We start from the raw sequence: 18,280 nt of genomic DNA, 5'->3' as shown, positions 1-18,280 counted from the left end.
CTAGGTGCTGCATATGTGATATTTACGTAAACAGATCACATTGCGTACCAGATGGGGGCGATCGCCCCCCCCCCCCTCCAAGAGTAGTAAAATAGAAAAATATGACATTGTGTATTATTCTCTATAAATAATTATTGTGAATTTAATTATTTAGGCTATAGTATCAGATAGAGATATTAAAATATAAGTTAAAAGTAAATTTTAAATCTTGTAAAAGAGGGTTGAAAAATGTACTTATGTACTTTTACATATTTCGCCCCCTGCAAGAAAGGCTCCTTAATCCGCCTCTGATTGCGGATCAACCTGAATCAATTCACGAAAAGATCTCACAGGCAGCACTGTTTAAATCCACTGCATCTTGAAGTTAAATGAATGATATCATTTATAATTTATTGTACAATTACGTTACAGATCTCAAGTTTATTACTAAAACATTTACAACATATACTTCGTACATTTACATTGTCTATATTTATATGTATAAATGTATTTCATATTTATCATAATTTACGATATATCTTACACTATATTTGGTTGCCTGAAATATCCATCAGTATTTATTAAGGTATAAGTGAAAGCTTAGCAAATTGTGTCACCTATTTATACTGATCCTAAACTATCCACATGTGTTGTCGCATCTTGAGCATTGCTGTGAGCTATCATATACTCTGAAACTGATATGTATATACCAACTAACAATCCAATTACACTTGCTACATATATATTGCGCTGGAAGATTATGCATGTTGCTACACAAAGGCCAGTGTACGTAGCATACCGTGCAATATTCTCTTGCTGTTTACGGCCTAACATATCAGAGCCTACAATAATTAAACTCATACTAATATACACATCACTTATTATAATAAACTGTATTTCAAATTTATCTTAACACTTACTTATACATAAATTACCCTTTTTATGGTATCCATCTATACATTTTATACACATATCAGGTCCATCCCCTGTACAACCGTCACAGGCCTTGTCGCAATCTAGATTTAATTAAATAAAAAGATTATTTCTCAAATTACCTGTTAAATATATATCCCGCAACTTACTTAAGCACGAGTACCCTCCATCTTCATTGACACAGAACTGATTGCCTGGACAATGTTCATCAGGTTTTACGCATTCGTCGATATCAAAGCATCCCTGTCCGTTTAACATATACCACCCCTTTGTACATTTCTCGCAACTGTTTGGCCCTGCTCCATGACAAAGACCGTCGCAGGCAACATGACACGGAGAACAAAGTAACTTATTCTCATCTTTATAAGATGCATAATATCCATTTGCACATTCAGAACATCTCTCCCCCGAATACCCTACATCACAGAAACACCCTCCACTTCCTTTCCTAGTGCCTCCTCCTTTACATTTACCATTGTTGCTACAAATTTTATCCGGAAAACCTGGACATGGTTCGCACTGTGGACCAAAGTGATCTTTTGGGCAACAGCGCTCTGTCTGTCGAATACATATGTAGTTATAAAGATCTGGATATGTTTGCTGATGATTGAACCACCAATCCTCTATCATGCCCTCCAACTCTTCAGCTAAAGCGTGACATTGAGTTTCACCACGTTCCACTTCTTTACACAAATGTTCTTGTATTTCTATCAACCTCGTCTCACTTTTCGAATACGAGCCTAACTTATCTTCCTCCCACGCGCTGTCACCGCCATCAAATTTTTCACGACTAGTCCTTTTTATTCCCTATAAAATAACACAATTCCAATCATAAATTATGAAAACAGCATATATATATATATATAGAAATTGTTCTGTTCGTCACATTTTTAGTTGGTTAATTTTCTTGCAATGCAAAAATACACAACGATGACAAAATAACATTCTCAAAAACTGGATTCCTGTTTTCAATTTTTTTTTTCACTTATAAAGTATAAACAACAGTGAACTCACTTTTTCAAAGCTGTTTATCAAAACCTTGCAAGCTGCACAAGGTGGAAGCTTCTGAGCTTTTAATTCTTCACCCGAGGGTGTTGTATTGCAATCCACGTGAACGGATGTGTAAAGTAAAATAAACAAAGTGAATAAATGAAGACAGCTGACAGCATTGGTTTTGGACATTATTCCACTTAACTGTGCCGGCCGCTGTTCTACCTCGGCAGAAGATTATTAGCTCCGTTTCGAAAGTAGTAAAAACTTATAAAACTAATTAATTAATTCTACAATGTTCCGTGAAAGATCATAATTATATTACATTTATGTAAAAAAAACAACTTATATTACAATTTTACACCGCACGACGATTGGGCTATCTATCGACATACTGTTTTTCGTGGCAGTAGTAGTGACGTGGCTTCAATCGTGTCAAATTTTTGAAGGTTGGAAGTGTGCAATGTTTCTTTAAACCTGTAACATTATTCGCCACTTAGTAAAACAATGTTGACGAAATTGGAAACGAAGTCTGCTCGGGTAAAAGGATTATCTTTCCATCCGAAACGCCCGTGGGTCCTCGTAAGGTAAATAATACGCGTTTCATTAAATCTACTCATTGCTCATTATGTTAACATATACTGTTATACAGGATATCATTACTTTTTCTTAAGTGTGCAGTATTCCGCAATCAGTACAATTTTTGTTGCATGTACAATGAAAATTCCTCTACAAAATATTTTACCAAATATTTACTCAGGGATAATACAATGTTCCTATCTGTATTGTTTACAGAATAAATTTCTATTTTGTTTTATTAAATAATAAGAAGGAAGAAGCAGAATCTATTGCATATATATTTACTTTTCTATCATCTGGAATTTAATATGTGTAATAATTAAATGACTTGAATATAATTCTAATAACCAATTGAATCCATTACAGTTTACATAATGGAGTTATACAGTTATGGGACTATCGTATGTGTACCCTATTAGAGAAATTCGACGAACACGATGGCCCTGTTCGTGGAATATGCTTCCACAGCCAGCAACCGTTGTTCGTATCCGGTGGCGACGATTATAAGATTAAAGTGTGGAATTACAAGCAACGCAGGTGCATCTTCACACTGCTAGGTCACTTAGATTACATTCGAACAACTGTGTTCCATCAAGAATACCCATGGATCCTGAGCGCGTCGGACGACCAGACAATCCGTATTTGGAACTGGCAGAGTCGCACTTGCATCTGTGTTCTAACAGGGCACAATCATTATGTAATGTGTGCACAATTTCACCCCACCGAAGATATTATCGTATCAGCTTCCTTAGATCAAACTGTTAGAGTATGGGACATATCCGGTTTGCGGAAGAAAAATGTAGCTCCTGGTCCAGGAGGCTTGGAAGATCATTTAAAGAATCCTGGGGCGACTGATTTATTTGGTCAGGCCGATGCTGTAGTAAAGCATGTCCTCGAAGGACACGACCGAGGTGTCAATTGGGCATGCTTCCATCCTACGTTACCTCTGATTGCCTCTGGAGCCGACGATCGCCAGATTAAAATGTGGAGAATGAACGATGCTAAAGCTTGGGAGGTGGATACTTGTCGCGGGCATTACAACAACGTCTCTTGCGTCTTGTTTCACCCTAGGCAGGACTTAATCCTTTCAAACTCGGAGGATCTAAGTATCCGTGTTTGGGACATGTCGAAACGTACTTGCCTGCACACATTCAGAAGAGAACACGAAAGATTTTGGGTTCTCGCTGCTCATCCTACTTTAAACCTCTTCGCTGCTGGGCATGATTCTGGAATGATTATCTTCAAACTGGAGAGAGAACGTCCAGCTTACGCAGTATACGGGAACCTTCTTTATTACGTGAAAGAGCGTTTCCTCAGAAAATTGGACTTCACTACTTCCAAAGACACGTCCGTTATGCAGATACGCGGAGGTGGAAAGACGCCTCCTTACAGCATGTCGTACAACCAAGCGGAAAACGCTGTTTTAATTTGCACGAGATCTCCTAATAACATCGAGAACAGCATTTACGATTTGTACATGATACCACGCGAGGGTGATACAAATACTGAGGCCGATACAAAGCGGGCATCGGGTGTCACTGCCATTTGGGTCGCCAGAAATCGCTTTGCCGTGCTAGACAGATCGTATTCGGTACGTATTTAGAAAAACTTTACTATTTGCTTTGCCTGCGGATAATTAAATATCATTTCTTAATTTCTTGTTGCAGTTACTTATCAAGAACTTGAAAAACGAAGTGACAAAAATGGTACAGACTCCAAATTGCGATGAAATATTTTACGCAGGCACGGGAATGCTTCTCCTACGCGACGCTGATCAAGTGACGCTCTTCGATATTCAGCAGAAGAGAACATTGGCAGAAATAAAGATCTCGAAATGCAAATATGTCGTTTGGTCCAGCGATATGTCTCACGTCGCATTGCTCGCTAAACATACCGTCAACATTTGTAATCGACGACTAGAATCCCTTTGCTTCGTGCATGAGAACACTAGAGTGAAGTCAGGAGCTTGGGATGATTCTGGAGTATTTATTTATACCACCAGCAATCAGATAAAATACGCGATCAGCAATGGCGATCATGGAATTATTCGCACACTAGATTTACCAATATATGTAACCAGAGTCAAAGGCAATCAAGTGTACTGCCTGGACAGAGAATGCAAACCAAGGATCCTTCGAATAGATCCAACTGAATATAAGTTCAAGTTGGCTTTGATCAACAGAAAATATGAAGAAGTGTTACACATGGTTCGCAATGCAAACCTCGTTGGTCAGTCTATAATTGCCTACCTACAACAAAAAGGATATCCAGAAGTCGCCTTGCACTTCGTTAAAGACGAGAAAACTAGATTCGGCCTTGCGCTCGAATGTGGAAATATCGAAGTCGCTTTGGAAGCAGCGAGATCGCTCGATCAAAAATCTTGTTGGGAGAGCTTGGCTCAAGCAGCCTTGTTGCAGGGTAATCATCAAGTCGTGGAGATGTGTTACCAGAGAACAAAGAATTTCGAAAAATTATCTTTCCTTTATCTCATAACTGGCAACTTGGAGAAGCTACGTAAAATGATCAAGATCGCAGAAATTAGAAAGGACGTGTCTGGACAATATCAGGGAAGCCTGTTGCTCGGTGATATTTACGAGCGCGCGAGAATTTTAAGAGTATGCATTTTCACAAATTTTGATCAACATTTAATGCTTCTTCTAAGAATACTTATTTAATCTTTTTAATATTACAGAATTCCGGTCAAGCTTCTCTAGCTTACGTAACCGAGAAAATTCACGGTATTTCATCCCCGGAAGATGATGTCACATACAGTTCCATGAGCGAAGAACTGTCTGCCCTTGAAAACGGAGCAGTGTACCTTCGACCTCCAGTACCCATTCAACAAGCCGAGAATAACTGGCCACTATTAACAGTATCTAAAGGTTTCTTCGAAGGAGCAATGTTGTCACGGGAGAAGAGCCAAGTAGCTGCTGCTTTGGCTCCAGAAGAAGACAGCACTGTAGCTGCAGAAGGATGGGGCAATGATGAAGAGTTAGGAATAGACGACGAGGAAGGTACAGAGACCGAACAGCCTCCTGAAGGGGAGGAAAGCGCTGGATGGGATGTCGAAGAAGTGGATCTACCGCCAGAAATTGAAGCAGCAGCTCCTGCAGTGGACCAGGGATACTACTCGCCACCAACTAAAGGAATCCCAACGACGCAATATTGGGTGAACAATTCCCAGTTGGTCGTGGATCACATACTGGCCGGTTCATTTGAAACTGCATTTAGATTGCTAAACGATCAAGTCGGCGTGGTCGAGTTTGGTGCTTATCAAAGTCTTTTTATGAATACTTTCACTCGCGCTAAAACATCATTCGATACACTACCGAATATACCTTCGTCGTACGCCTATCCTCAGCGAAATTGGAAGGATGCAAATCCAAAAAGCGGTCTACCTGCTGTTGGATTACATCTCACTGATTTAGTTCAAAGACTTCAAGTATGCTACCATATGACGACCGGTGGGAAATTCCTAGAAGCAATAGAAAAGTTCCAAGCAATTTTATTGAGCGTACCATTACTGGTTGTTGATACGAGACAAGATATTGCAGAAGCGGAGCAACTGATTCAAATCTGCAGAGAATACATTCTAGGTCTGAAGATGGAGAGCGAAAGGAAGAACCTACCTAAAGCTACCCTAGCTGAACAGAAGCGAATCTGCGAAATGGCAGCCTATTTCACGCACTGCAATTTGCAGCCTGTGCATCAGATTCTAACTTTGAGGATAGCTGTGAATATGTTCTTCAAATTGAAGAATTACAAAACTGCTGCTTCCTTTGCAAGACGATTACTCGAACTGGGTCCCAAACCAGACCTAGCGCAACAAGTTAGGAAAATTTTACAGGTACTGGTTTTATTTAATTATACAATAATGTTATTAAATATAACGTCATTTCACATATTTTGTTTTTTTTCTAGGCATGCGATAAGAACCCAGTGGATGAACATCAATTATCGTACAATGAACATAATCCCTTTTCATTGTGTGCAAGCACATTTATTCCAATTTATAAGGGAAAGCCGGAAGTGAAATGCCCATTATGTGGCGCGAGTTATATGCCGCAGTTTAAAGACACAGTGTGTAAAGTCTGCGAAGTTGCGTTAATTGGTAAAGAGTGTATTGGTTTGAGAATAAGCCCCATACAATTCCGCTAATTTCTTGCTACCTTTCTGTATTAATGTGCCTAGCACTGACATTGCCATTAAAAGCTAGACATATATTACGAAGCATTACAAGCTACTACAGTATCTCAATCTTACTGCTTTTTACTTATATGAAGCATGAAAGGTCATTCCAAAAAGTATTGTAAATATCATGAAGCATGTAAATTCAGATCTTACACACGTGATCCTATCAGTAATTTTCCATTGGAAAGAGGTTTTACTATGTATTATTTCTTTGTATTGAAGCAATACCAATACATTTAGAGATTATACTGATATAACAAAATGAACTTTATTAGGAATTAAGTCTATAATTATAATTATAACTTTTGTACACTCATTTCAGAAGCCTCTGATTTGTACAATTTAATGTTGTGCATATTTAATAAATGTTGTTCCCATGAGACTACACTTTACTTTCAACGCTTTACTTTTAGTATTATAATAAAGCGCATCTCCTATGCATTCATCAAGAATAGTATAAAAAAATGGATAGATTCAAATGAACATAATTCGAACTAGTATCGAACAGGGTCATCATCGATCTACTAGAAAGTCGATTATCGATAGAACTATCTAAATCGATTTACCATTGTTAATACTATCACGAGACGCGTATCCTACAGTATTAAAATTCCTGATTCTTGTCTGAAATCTTGTGATCGTATTTAGAACGGTAAAAGCAACAGCTGCATGTTCGATGTAGAGGAAGTCACATCCTCGAACGAACTTATAAAAGTCCCCAAATCGCCCTAAGTTGGTAACGTATGCGGTTGTTACCGACGCAAGTTGTGTGCAATGGTGGACGAAGATTGCGGAGGCCGCTTGTGCGTGCCGTCAAACTACTGATTGCAATAGTTTTTTACGGCAAGTACTACAAACCTCTCGTTGTATGTTCGTCACATTTCATCGACCCGCCTATACGTTACAATTCACGTAATTCGTACAGTGGTTATCAGTGCATAGTGGAATCTTTTATCGCGCCGTTTTTCGGTCCGTTTGACGGAAGTTTCAAAAAGGACGTGAAGACTCGGCCCCGTTCCAAAGCGGTCGCGGGTACCGCCGAGAGATTAACCTCGAGTGAAAGATCCGCCGTCACGACCGTTATTCGACTGCGAGGATGATTGTGCAACGTGAAAAATATATACACAGCCGGGCCATTGGTGATCGCTGAGCAGGCACACTAGAAGACGTGAGACCAGTGCCGTAAACATCGTGAACGTAAATATACAGTGTGCGTCTCTGTGTATACGTGTTGCGTTACAGACGTCTCCCGAATCGTGCAAAATTTCCGTGATTTGAAACACTAATCGGTACAAAGTCGCCCGACATTGTTACTCGCATGGACAATCCGTTCGGGCTGTAGCGGGCGGCCGATTCGCGGTGTAAGACGGATAAGGGGAGGTTAGAATCGGGACGTACGGGCATCGACGGCGCTAGAGAACGTCGGGAGCAGTAAGTCTCTCGTCGAGTGTGCGGAACTTTCGAATTCGTTCGACTTCAGAACGGGGTGGGGGGGAAAACGAATCTTGAAGATCGGAGGTACGGAAGTTCGAAGATAAGGAAGGGCGCACTATCAACGAAACCATCGGGCGTCCTACTGCTCTAGGGGTAACTCGGTGGTGCATAGTCGCGCGGGTATGAAAAAATGATGTGATCGACGGTCATCATGGCGGCACCCATGCTAAAGTGGAAGCGTATCACAAATCCGACCGGGCCCCAGCCAAGACCCAGACATGGGCACAGGGCAGTTGCTATTAAAGACCTTATGGTCGTTTTCGGCGGTGGAAACGAGGGCATTGTTGACGAGCTTCATGTCTATAACACGGGTAAGTTGCATCGCTGCTGTGCGTCTTTGGTGCGCGCCGTTCTTGATGATTCCCGCGATCCAAGATGGCGGCATACGTTGACAAGACGGTCACCGGCCGGATCCCTGTAGAAACATGAATTCTGCCCGCCCCAGGCGCCTTCGTACGATACCCTCTGTCTACTTTCGATGTACCCCCGTCGGGCACGGCTTTCTCAGTTTCCTTTGCCGAGTATCGGGGTAGCCTGATACGGAGAATTGGCGCGGTCTGTCATTTTTCATGTTTATACGCGCGGGAGCGGCCATTGCTGTCCTACACGCCCCACCACCGACATGCAACGCGCCGCGTTTCCCGTCATTCCACGTTCACGCTTCACCTTTCCTTCTCTTTTTTCCTTCCGTTCCTATTTCTCCTCCCACTCTCTCGTTGTACGCTCTCGCACCCCTTCCGTATCATGTATGCGCACGACATCTCTCTCTTTCTGTTACGTTGTTAACAGCTACGCGCGTGCGTATCGTAGCGCGCACTCTGCGTTTAAGTTTGAAATGCTTTCTTGAATAGCGCCGTGTTCGCTGCGCGTTAAACTTATTTCGCGGAAGTAACGAATGTTAGGATCTATATCAATGATAAACTCAGGTTACTGTTAACGTAGATAATATTTTTAATGAATTCACTACTACTTCTTCTTTGAAATTGGAACAACTTATACATAGTCCCTTAACTTTAACTTCGTAATAGGTATAATACCTATATATTATATTTTCAGAGGAAACGTCCAGTTACCTTTATTATGTGAAATATATATTTCTTGCAGCAACTAATCAATGGTTTGTACCGTCAACAAAAGGAGACATCCCACTTGGCTGTGCCGCGTATGGATTCGTTGTTGACGGCACCCGTATTTTGGTGTTCGGTGGTATGGTAGAATATGGGAAGTACTCGAATGAGCTCTACGAACTTCAAGCTAGCAGATGGGAATGGAAGAGACTAAAGCCAAAGCAGCCAAAGTATGATTCTCCGCCATGTCCACGGCTGGGGCATAGTTTTACCCTGATTGGTAACAGGGTCTTCCTTTTTGGAGGCTTGGCTAACGATAGCAATGACCCTAAGAACAATATACCGAGATACTTGAATGATCTGTACACCCTCGAGCTACTCCCTAACGGAGCAACAGCATGGGATGTACCGCAGACACATGGACATGCACCACCGCCCAGAGAGTCTCACACCGGAGTAGCATACACCGATCGTAACACAGGAAAATCCTGCTTAGTGATCTACGGTGGTATGAGTGGCTGTCGTTTGGGTGACTTATGGTTTCTTGATGTCGATTCAATGACTTGGAACAAGCCAGTGGTTCACGGACCTACGCCGTTACCGCGTTCCCTGCACACTGCCACTTTAATTGGTCATCGGATGTACGTCTTCGGAGGATGGGTACCACTTGTTGTTGACGATGTTAAAGTTGCAACGCACGAGAAAGAATGGAAATGTACGAGCACATTGGCTTGTCTAAATTTAGGTAAGCTGATATTGACATTGGGCAGATAAGCAAACGTGTTCCTTAATTTATGCGAATGGAATAAAAGGAATCGTGTCATTTTAGAAACACTGACGTGGGAGCAATTAACAGTTGATTCGTTGGAAGAAAATGTTCCTCGTGCCCGTGCTGGTCACTGTGCAGTTGGAGTGCATAGTAGACTCTATGTATGGTCTGGTAGAGATGGATATCGCAAAGCTTGGAACAATCAGGTTAGGGTTAGTTCTCATAATTATACTTCATTTTCACAATGGTTTTATCTGTTACACAATACGTCATCTCGATTTATAGGTTTGCTGCAAAGATTTGTGGTACCTCGAAGTCAGTAAGCCACCTGCGCCATCCAGAGTGCAACTAGTAAGGGCCTCTACGCAGACGCTGGAAGTCAGTTGGACAGCAACACCCTCCGCGCAGTACTACATACTCCAAATTCAGAAATACGACATGCCTCCAGCAACAACCGGCACATTTCCCACCGTTAGCACGCAAACTAGCACCGCGCCCACCACTACGCCAGCAGTGGTCACACCTGCCACTGTTCCCGTCACATCTCCGCCCATTACCACTGTTGCTGCTCTTCCGTCAACCCCAACTTCTGCCAGACCATCCGTAGCGCAAACCCCCGTTCGAATACAATCGACTGTACAAAGTCCAATTCAGAAACCAGTATCATCACAGGCCGTAACAAAGCCATCGAGTCCAATGACTCCACGGGTAGCCGGGAATCTTATAAGAATTCGTTCTCCCATAGTCACCACTACGCCAGTAACTACCGATCAAACTTCCGTATCCAATACAACAGTGACTGGTCAAACGCCAGCTGCTATGTCGGGCATTGCTGCCCTGGCTGCAGCGGCGGCCGCTACTCCGAAAATAAGTATGAATAACGTACCGATCCTACCGCAAGCAACAGCTAACACGATTAGGATGAAGAACGTTCAACCGGGCCAGCAAATACGTTTCGCTGCGCCTGGGGCGACGGTGTTGAGAACCACTTCTCCGCAACAAAGTAAACAAATTATCCTCCAAAAGCCCGGGCAAAATATATCCGGTCAGCCTCAAATTGTGCATCTTCTTAAAACTGGACAGGGGATGGTGGCAACTGTGCCTAAAGTCAGCCTGATTCCTGGTAAAACTGTACAGGCTGCGGGTGCAAAGCCACTCAACCAAGGTCCGACGATATTAAGATTAGTAAATCCTAACACTGTAGCAGGATCCAAGATTCTCACCACCATGAAAACATCTAGCATCGTTGCCATGAGTAAGGGGCAGAACATCAGTGGCAAGCAAACGATAATGATTACGAAACCAGGAGGCAATGGTGGGTTAGTTGGTCGTAATCAGATAATCGTTGTTACAACGGGCTCTGGCTTGCGGGCTGTACAAGCTGTTACTACCTCTCAGGCCGGTAGCGGGCAAACGGGTAACATCACCACGCCCGTAAATGTTTTACCTCTGTCGGCAGCTAACCACGTGACAAATCAGCAAGGAGTAAAGATGATCGTTGTTTCCTCCGGAGCAATGGGAGGCGGGACTGCTGGGAAGCCAATCACTATTACAGTCCCAGGCCAGGGTGGCGTACCAAAGACCGTTACTATTGCTACGAAGGGAGGTCCACAAGCCATCTTCAACCCTGGAAAGAGTCAGATCGTTACTATGCCGCAAATGCAGAAGACCCCGGAGTCCGTGACAGTGTCCGGGAAGCCTGTGACGTTACAAATGTCTGGAGGAATAGGAGCGAAAACAGTCACCCTCATGCCTACGAGCAGCTCAATAGTAACTACTTCCAGCGCGTCAGACACAATAGACACGAGTAAGATGTTATTCGTCCCATCACAAAAACAGCCATCAGCTTCATTAGCATCCACGTCTGATGGCCCTGCTACCACTGACGCAGCGCTGGCTGCGTTAGCCGCGGAGGCAGGTCTAATAGACCCAGTACAAGAACCTTCTGGTGGCTTATCTTTCATGGTGGCTACAGACGATGGTGGAGCGGGCGACGGTAAAGTAGAAGATAGTTGTGATGGTAATGAGGCCACCACAGCGGCTGCCTTGGTTTCTCAAATGGGGGCCGGCGAACCGATGCAAGTTGACGGGGATGGTAATTTTGTGATTCCTCAGGTTGACGGTCCGACAGATATTCTCTTGTCTGAGGACGAAGAAAACGATAAGATCGATTTAGATGAAGACCCCGCACCAGAAACTCAACAAGAATCGCCACGTGTAGAGTCTACAGACATGGAGCAGGATATCGGTGCCGCGACTACGGATGATGTTCATATAGAAGAGGCTCCTGCTAAAGACCCAGAACCTTCCGAAGAAGCAGCTACCGAACCTTCCGCTTCAACGAGCGTCACAGAAGAAATTACAACAGAGCCGGAACCATCTACCGATGAAGCCAGACCAGACGAAAGCGAAGTACCCATGGAAGTCACTAACGAGCCGGAACCGGCAAGCGAGAACGACATGCAAATTGTCAGCAATCCATCATCCGAGGAAGCACAACCGAAGCACGAGGTCGCTGCCGCGCAAAGTCCCGCAGATGCTCCATCGGAGGAAGCGTCCATGCCAGACGCTATGGAGCCGTCAGAACACGAGGAGAGTGAACAAATGGAGAATACCGATATGAAAGACACGCCTATGGATACGTACACTTCTGACCACGAAGAATCGCCAGCTCCTGAACATTTGTCGCCCGAGGATAGCATATCGCAAGTTTCTCAAGAAGACAGTCAAGACGCCGAGAAAACGAAGGAGGATGTTACGGAGCCAGCGATGGATCTCGCCGAGGAGAGTTCATCAATGGAGAAATTAGAGGATACCGATGAACCCATGGTCACAGACACTTCTTTAACTACTGCCGATGTAAATATGCCAGTAACAACTCCGATTATAACTCCGGAGATGCAAATAAAGTTAGAGCAACCCGATGAGCCAATGGAACAAGACAAGACGTCAGAACCGCTAGTGTCATCTATGAATGGTGTCGCTCCTCCTGAAAAGGAGGTGGATGTCCCGAAACCGATGACTCCGATAAAAATAGAGATGAAGGAGGAACCTGTAAAAAAGGAAATTTTGAAACAAGAGAAGATTAATGACAGTAGATCGGAAAGTGGAGATGATTCTACCGCATTGACTACACTGGCTACAGCTGCCTTAGGTTCCGCCGAGCAACCAATAAAGATGAAACCTGAACAGGTGAAATTATATATCTTTGTACTATAGTTTACAGTTAAGAATCTTCTTAATGTGTATTTTTGAAATCCCTTTACAGAGCGAAGAAGAGAAGAAGGAGGTAGAGTGGTATGACGTAGGAGTAATAAAGGGGACAAGCTTTACCGTACAACATTACTATTTATCTGGTGACGAGCCATTGGACATAACACAGCCACTGACCATGGACGTTTTTAAAGGAAGAACCAAGATTTCTTTAGAGCCTGGTACTGCTTACAAATTTAGAGTCGCTGCTGTTAATAGCTGTGGGCGAAGTACTTGGAGCGAGGTGAATAGAAATAATTATTATTATCTAAGTTTATAAGAATAAGAATATGGAACTTACGCGATTTGTTCGCCTTTTTAAGGTATCTGCATTCAAAACGTGTCTTCCGGGGTACCCCGGAGCGCCTAGCGCCATAAAAATCTCCAAATCCGCAGAGGGTGCTCAAATATCATGGGAACCGCCATCCAGCAACGTTGGACCCATTCTGGAATATTCTGTCTACTTAGCAGTGCGGAGTGCTAGTACTGCGTTAAATAACGACGGAGAGCCAAGGACAATTCTGTCGACTCCAAATCAGTTAGCCTTTATTAGAGTCTATTGCGGTTCGAATAACTCCTGTTCGGTGACTAATAGTTCTCTCAGTGCCGCTCACGTCGATACCACTACAAAACCGGCCATAATATTTAGAATAGCAGCACGAAACGATAAGGGATACGGACCAGCAACGCAAGTCAGGTGGTTACAAGGTTGGTACACACATTTCTTCTATTAAAACGGATGCTAGATTTGATAGAAACATTTGTATCGCACTGTGTCATTCTTAGCGGCGATAAGGAAAAAGCAGAACACGCTTAAGTATAGATATGTAAATGCCATTTTGTCAGCAGATCCGACCACTGCCGTGAAGAGTAATCCTCAGGTGAAAAGACCTGGCGCAGACATACGCTCGCAGGCAAGTTCCCCACAGAAGAAAGTGAAACCAGAAACAGCGAGTGATAATTTCCCGTGAGCCTGTTTCCCCTTGGCCTCTTACAGCCCAAATATCCGAACAGCGCTACTCATTATTTAATTTCCGCTGGTACACACGCCTAACAACGATAATGAAACAGTGTATTGTTCGAGTAAGCGACGTGATAATGCGAGTATAAATGAGAGAAGTGAATGCACGATAAAGAACGATGGAAGAGGTGTCCATAGCTAGATTGAGGTATAAACATAAGGGTTAAAAGAAGTATTTTAAGTGTTCTATACGAATACAAGGTCTTTCTGTACCGCGTTTTCTGACTCACCGTTATTCTCCTATTCCTTCGCGTATACGCGACATCTTTCTGTAAAGATAAACACGAGTACTGTTAATAAATGGCAAGGTGGTTATTTTGGAGTTAAACAAGTTTTTCATGTTTATAGTGCTTTCTATGGATGTGGTAACATATCGATGAAGGCTACACTTGCATCACTTATAACGGCAAAATAGAATGTCCAAACATTGACCACCTTCATTTTTATTTTCTATTCAATGAGTTTAATGCAGCCGCAAATTGAAACGATACGGTGAAAATGGGACTTTTAATGGGATTAAGACTCTCGCGAGAGCTTTATTTACGTTTGTTTTAAATTATTTGAACTTCAAAGTTTCTTTATCGTCATTGGAATATGCATACATACAGATTTCTAATCTGTATTGAAACAATATTTCTGGTAGATTGAGATATTTATTGTAAATATTGAGATTGAAAATACTTTCCTATGATTTCTTCTGAAATATCTGATACGATGCAAGTGTATGGAGCAAAAATGTTTTCGATCGTACCATCCTTCTCTGTATAGAACATCGGTGCTACACTTTACTCCGGTTACTTTTGTTACTGCCAATTGCAAAGAAAACGGAATCAATAAGAGAAAGGAGCACGTAGTGTAAAATTCTTTTAAACACATACGATACAAATTTACCTTTGCAATTTTGTTATTGCTTTCAGTAACGGCGCAGAGATATTTTGTAAAGAAACGAAATATATAAGTTAGTAGAATTGCACATATTGTTCGTGAAAAAATTATAATTTGGTTTCAAAGGCGTTGATATTTTAGAGAATAAAGAATTTGAAAGAAAGTTACGAATATTTTTAGATGGCAACGAAATAATTATTTGAATAGTAATATCATTATAATATATTATGTCTAATATAAAGGTTTAATCTTTTAAGATGCTAAGTCAAGTAATTAGCATGGAGGAAAAAAAAATTTATATAAAAGGAATAACAGTCGTGCATTGATGCAGTAAGCAAAATAAGGATCCTTAGTTGCTCTTAGCAACATGTATTTTATTGAAATATTTAGGAAGCTTTTTTTAATAACCGAGATCGGGAAAACCAATAAGTTACAAGGATTAGAAATACAATTCATCTCGGTGGCTTGGGGCTATGTTGAAATCGCAAATAATTTAAGCGCACATTTTACTTTTAGATTATCAATACACACTTTTTGTTATTTGCTTGTAGCTTAAGCATTAACACGGCGTTTGGAACGCTTAATATGTTACGCTGAAATTTACATTAACAATACCCTATAAACTGGAATATTCAAAGTGTGTTGAACAGTTAAAATCTATCCTTCAGAACTAATAACTTTGCATTAAATTAGCGCGCGTCCGCAATCGCAATTTTCTTGATAAATCTAAATCAACTTAACCGACGGTGTCAACGCGAGACTAATATATTTTAACAGATGGAGGATATATTCTTTGAGAACAGTTGTTCTTCTTGATGCAAAGCATGCTTGTACGATTAATTGATGAAAAGTTATTAGTTCCTCCACTTTGTTTTGTAAATTTTGTTGACAGCAGATGACATTAGACCATACTGGAACATTAGTTCGTAACTGTCATAAATACTGTGCAGGCAAAATATTTTGAAATGTACGTGTATGTGGTACAATATTTTGTTCTTTGTAAAGTAATTCTTACGCATTTATACTTTCCACTCAATATCCATATATATTGAAAGAAACTATAAATAAATATAGCAAATCATCTTACGTGAAATACTTGTTATTTCATCATAGTGTCATTTACAATAAAAATGTGTACTTACACTGTAGATACCATACATCTTTAAAACTGTAACTATACTAAAATTATTAAAAAAAAAAAAGAAAAAAACTACAATATGAGATTCTATTTTACGATTCGAAAGTGTCATAGTCTGTCTGGTTAAACTTCAAGCTTACAAGAAGATTAATTGCTTCGGGTAAATCGGTGATGAATAAAAAGAAAATCGTTCTCGATACGTTTATAGATTTTTAGATTTTTATTAATTTTAGTATAGGAAGTTTGAGTTGTTTATTCATTATTAATTAATTCTGGAAAGGTCTGGAGAAGGGTGATAAGTACAACGCCGCAATGTTGATCAAAAAGTGTGCTCAAGGCGATGCAAGAAAGAAGACATGACTCAAACTTGTAGAATCTCATTTCTCTGCACTTCGACACGTTCCAAGTCTCGCGTGTTGCCTTTCCGTTGATCGATACCTCTTGGCAGTAACGAAAGGAAATATTACATATATATACACACGCGCTGAGTTATCTTTCCCCCAGTTTGCTTTGTCACAGTAAACGAGGCGAAGAAGTTTATACAATTAAGTGAGAACATAGTCTCGAGTGGTTACAGTATTGTTTCCCTCTTAGCGAATTATGTTTAAACGAATCGACAAGAGATCGGCGCGCGTAAAGTTTAAGTTGCAAAGAGCCGCGTTGCATTGAGAAAAATAAAGTAAACGACAACCTCGGACCACGATTTTACTAATAGACTCTTTTTCTACATGACTAGAACATAAAACAACATAGCGTTGGTTGCAACTTGCATAAAACGTACGCGAAGTACCCGACGCATAGGAAGCGAATTATACTCATTAGGCCGGGTACAGGCTTGAGGCACGAGCGCGAGCGAGGCAAGCCGAGGCAGAATGAGCATGCAAGTGTTGAACGTTCGTGAAGAGTTCACAGACGTGCAAACTTGCATGCTCATTCTGCCTCGACTTGCCTCGTTCGCGTTCGTGCCTCAAGTCTGTGCCCGGCCTTAGAGGAATTAATCAAGAAACGATGCCGCGAACAAAGTGTACCCGCATCGATTGGCAAAGTTTCTTGAACGTTGGCGTGTACACGCCAGAAATGATAAAAACGGATCATATTGCACTGCACTCAACCTGCAATGGTACTGAATAATATACAATTTGTATTTTTCGACGAAACTTACGCGGTCCCGGCGTACGCGTCACTGCGAACAATTTTAAAACTGTTTTTTAGTAAGGAAAATTCGTGTGTAATCGATCCTTTCCGATAAGGTACTAAAGCACTATCAGGTAAATTGAGACGGTGCATACGAGAAGAGCAATTCTAAGATTCGTACAAGAAGCTTCGCTTTTAAAGACAAAGGAAACCAAGCCGGAACGCCTTCTCGTACATATCCTCTGAACATTTACCGAGTTTTGTAAATAAATCATTCGAAACGTGTTAGATATTCTCAAATGTTTAAACTACATTTACAAAATTAGTGTGCCTGATCGCAGACCCGCAAGTCGAACAACAATTTTACAGATCCAAAGTTTTATACCTCTATCTATATAAATCTACAGACTTACGTTCGTACATCGTTGTAAAAATAATTGTCGCCAATAATCAAAACGTTACGCATAGAGGAATGCCGTATTTTTAAGATCGAAACGCACTTTTTATAAGAGCTATCATTTTCAAAGGCTATACGAATTTATATAGGGTCTGCGATTGAAATAAACAAGAATATAACGACGTACGATTTAACAACTTAAAAGAAGAAACGTTCCTTTCATTGATTAACACCATCGTGTCGTTCATTTGCGATTAAATCTGTCTTATCACATACGTGGCTAGGAAATTGTGAGAACATATTAAGTATATTATGTTCGAACATCCGGTTGCTTGACGTTCGGGCGCGACGAACATGCAGGTTAATTTCTGAGCTGGTTAGTGCAATATCTTCCTGTTACGTTTTAGACATCATTGGACATCCGACTTAGGCGTCGAAGCCGTCTCCTCGA

General features: G+C 41.4%; 3 protein-coding genes across 7 annotated transcripts; 2 read left to right on the top strand and 1 right to left on the bottom strand.

The window, feature by feature from the left end:
• Positions 1 to 358: 358 nt before the first annotated feature.
• On the bottom strand, positions 359 to 2,094 carry Creld (Cysteine rich with EGF like domains). The gene is made up of 4 exons (XM_076820987.1): positions 1,927 to 2,094; positions 1,062 to 1,719; positions 900 to 995; positions 359 to 821 (listed from the first exon to the last, which is right to left on the bottom strand). Exons 1-4 carry the CDS (start codon positions 2,092 to 2,094, stop codon positions 601 to 603), a joined length of 1,143 nt encoding a protein of 380 aa, XP_076677102.1. The 3' UTR covers positions 359 to 600.
• A 253-nt stretch (positions 2,095 to 2,347) lies between these two features.
• Positions 2,348 to 7,052, top strand: Alphacop (coatomer subunit alpha). Its single transcript, XM_076820986.1, has 5 exons — positions 2,348 to 2,489; positions 2,848 to 4,072; positions 4,149 to 5,096; positions 5,174 to 6,328; positions 6,403 to 7,052. Exons 1-5 carry the CDS (start codon positions 2,410 to 2,412, stop codon positions 6,637 to 6,639), a joined length of 3,645 nt encoding a protein of 1,214 aa, XP_076677101.1. The 5' UTR covers positions 2,348 to 2,409; the 3' UTR covers positions 6,640 to 7,052.
• Positions 7,053 to 7,400: 348 nt separating this feature from the next.
• On the top strand, positions 7,401 to 16,317 carry Hcf (Host cell factor). 5 transcript variants are annotated; one of them, XM_076820434.1, is made up of 7 exons: positions 7,401 to 7,515; positions 9,271 to 9,978; positions 10,063 to 10,214; positions 10,288 to 13,194; positions 13,271 to 13,498; positions 13,578 to 13,962; positions 14,101 to 16,317. In XM_076820434.1, exons 1-7 carry the CDS (start codon positions 7,416 to 7,418, stop codon positions 14,223 to 14,225), a joined length of 4,605 nt encoding a protein of 1,534 aa, XP_076676549.1. In that variant the 5' UTR covers positions 7,401 to 7,415; the 3' UTR covers positions 14,226 to 16,317. The 5 variants fall into 5 exon arrangements, with proteins under 5 accessions (XP_076676549.1, XP_076676547.1, XP_076676544.1 ...); XM_076820432.1 differs by having other exon boundaries at positions 7,425 to 8,477; positions 10,063 to 10,208; XM_076820429.1 differs by having other exon boundaries at positions 7,425 to 8,477.
• Positions 16,318 to 18,280: the final 1,963 nt, after the last annotated feature.

This window comes from Andrena cerasifolii, chromosome 9 (genome assembly GCF_050908995.1).
Source record: "Andrena cerasifolii isolate SP2316 chromosome 9, iyAndCera1_principal, whole genome shotgun sequence".
Taxonomy (NCBI): Eukaryota; Metazoa; Arthropoda; class Insecta; order Hymenoptera; family Andrenidae; genus Andrena; species Andrena cerasifolii.
Note: the sequence above shows the minus strand (reverse complement) of the source record. Positions and strands in the feature narration are given on the sequence as shown.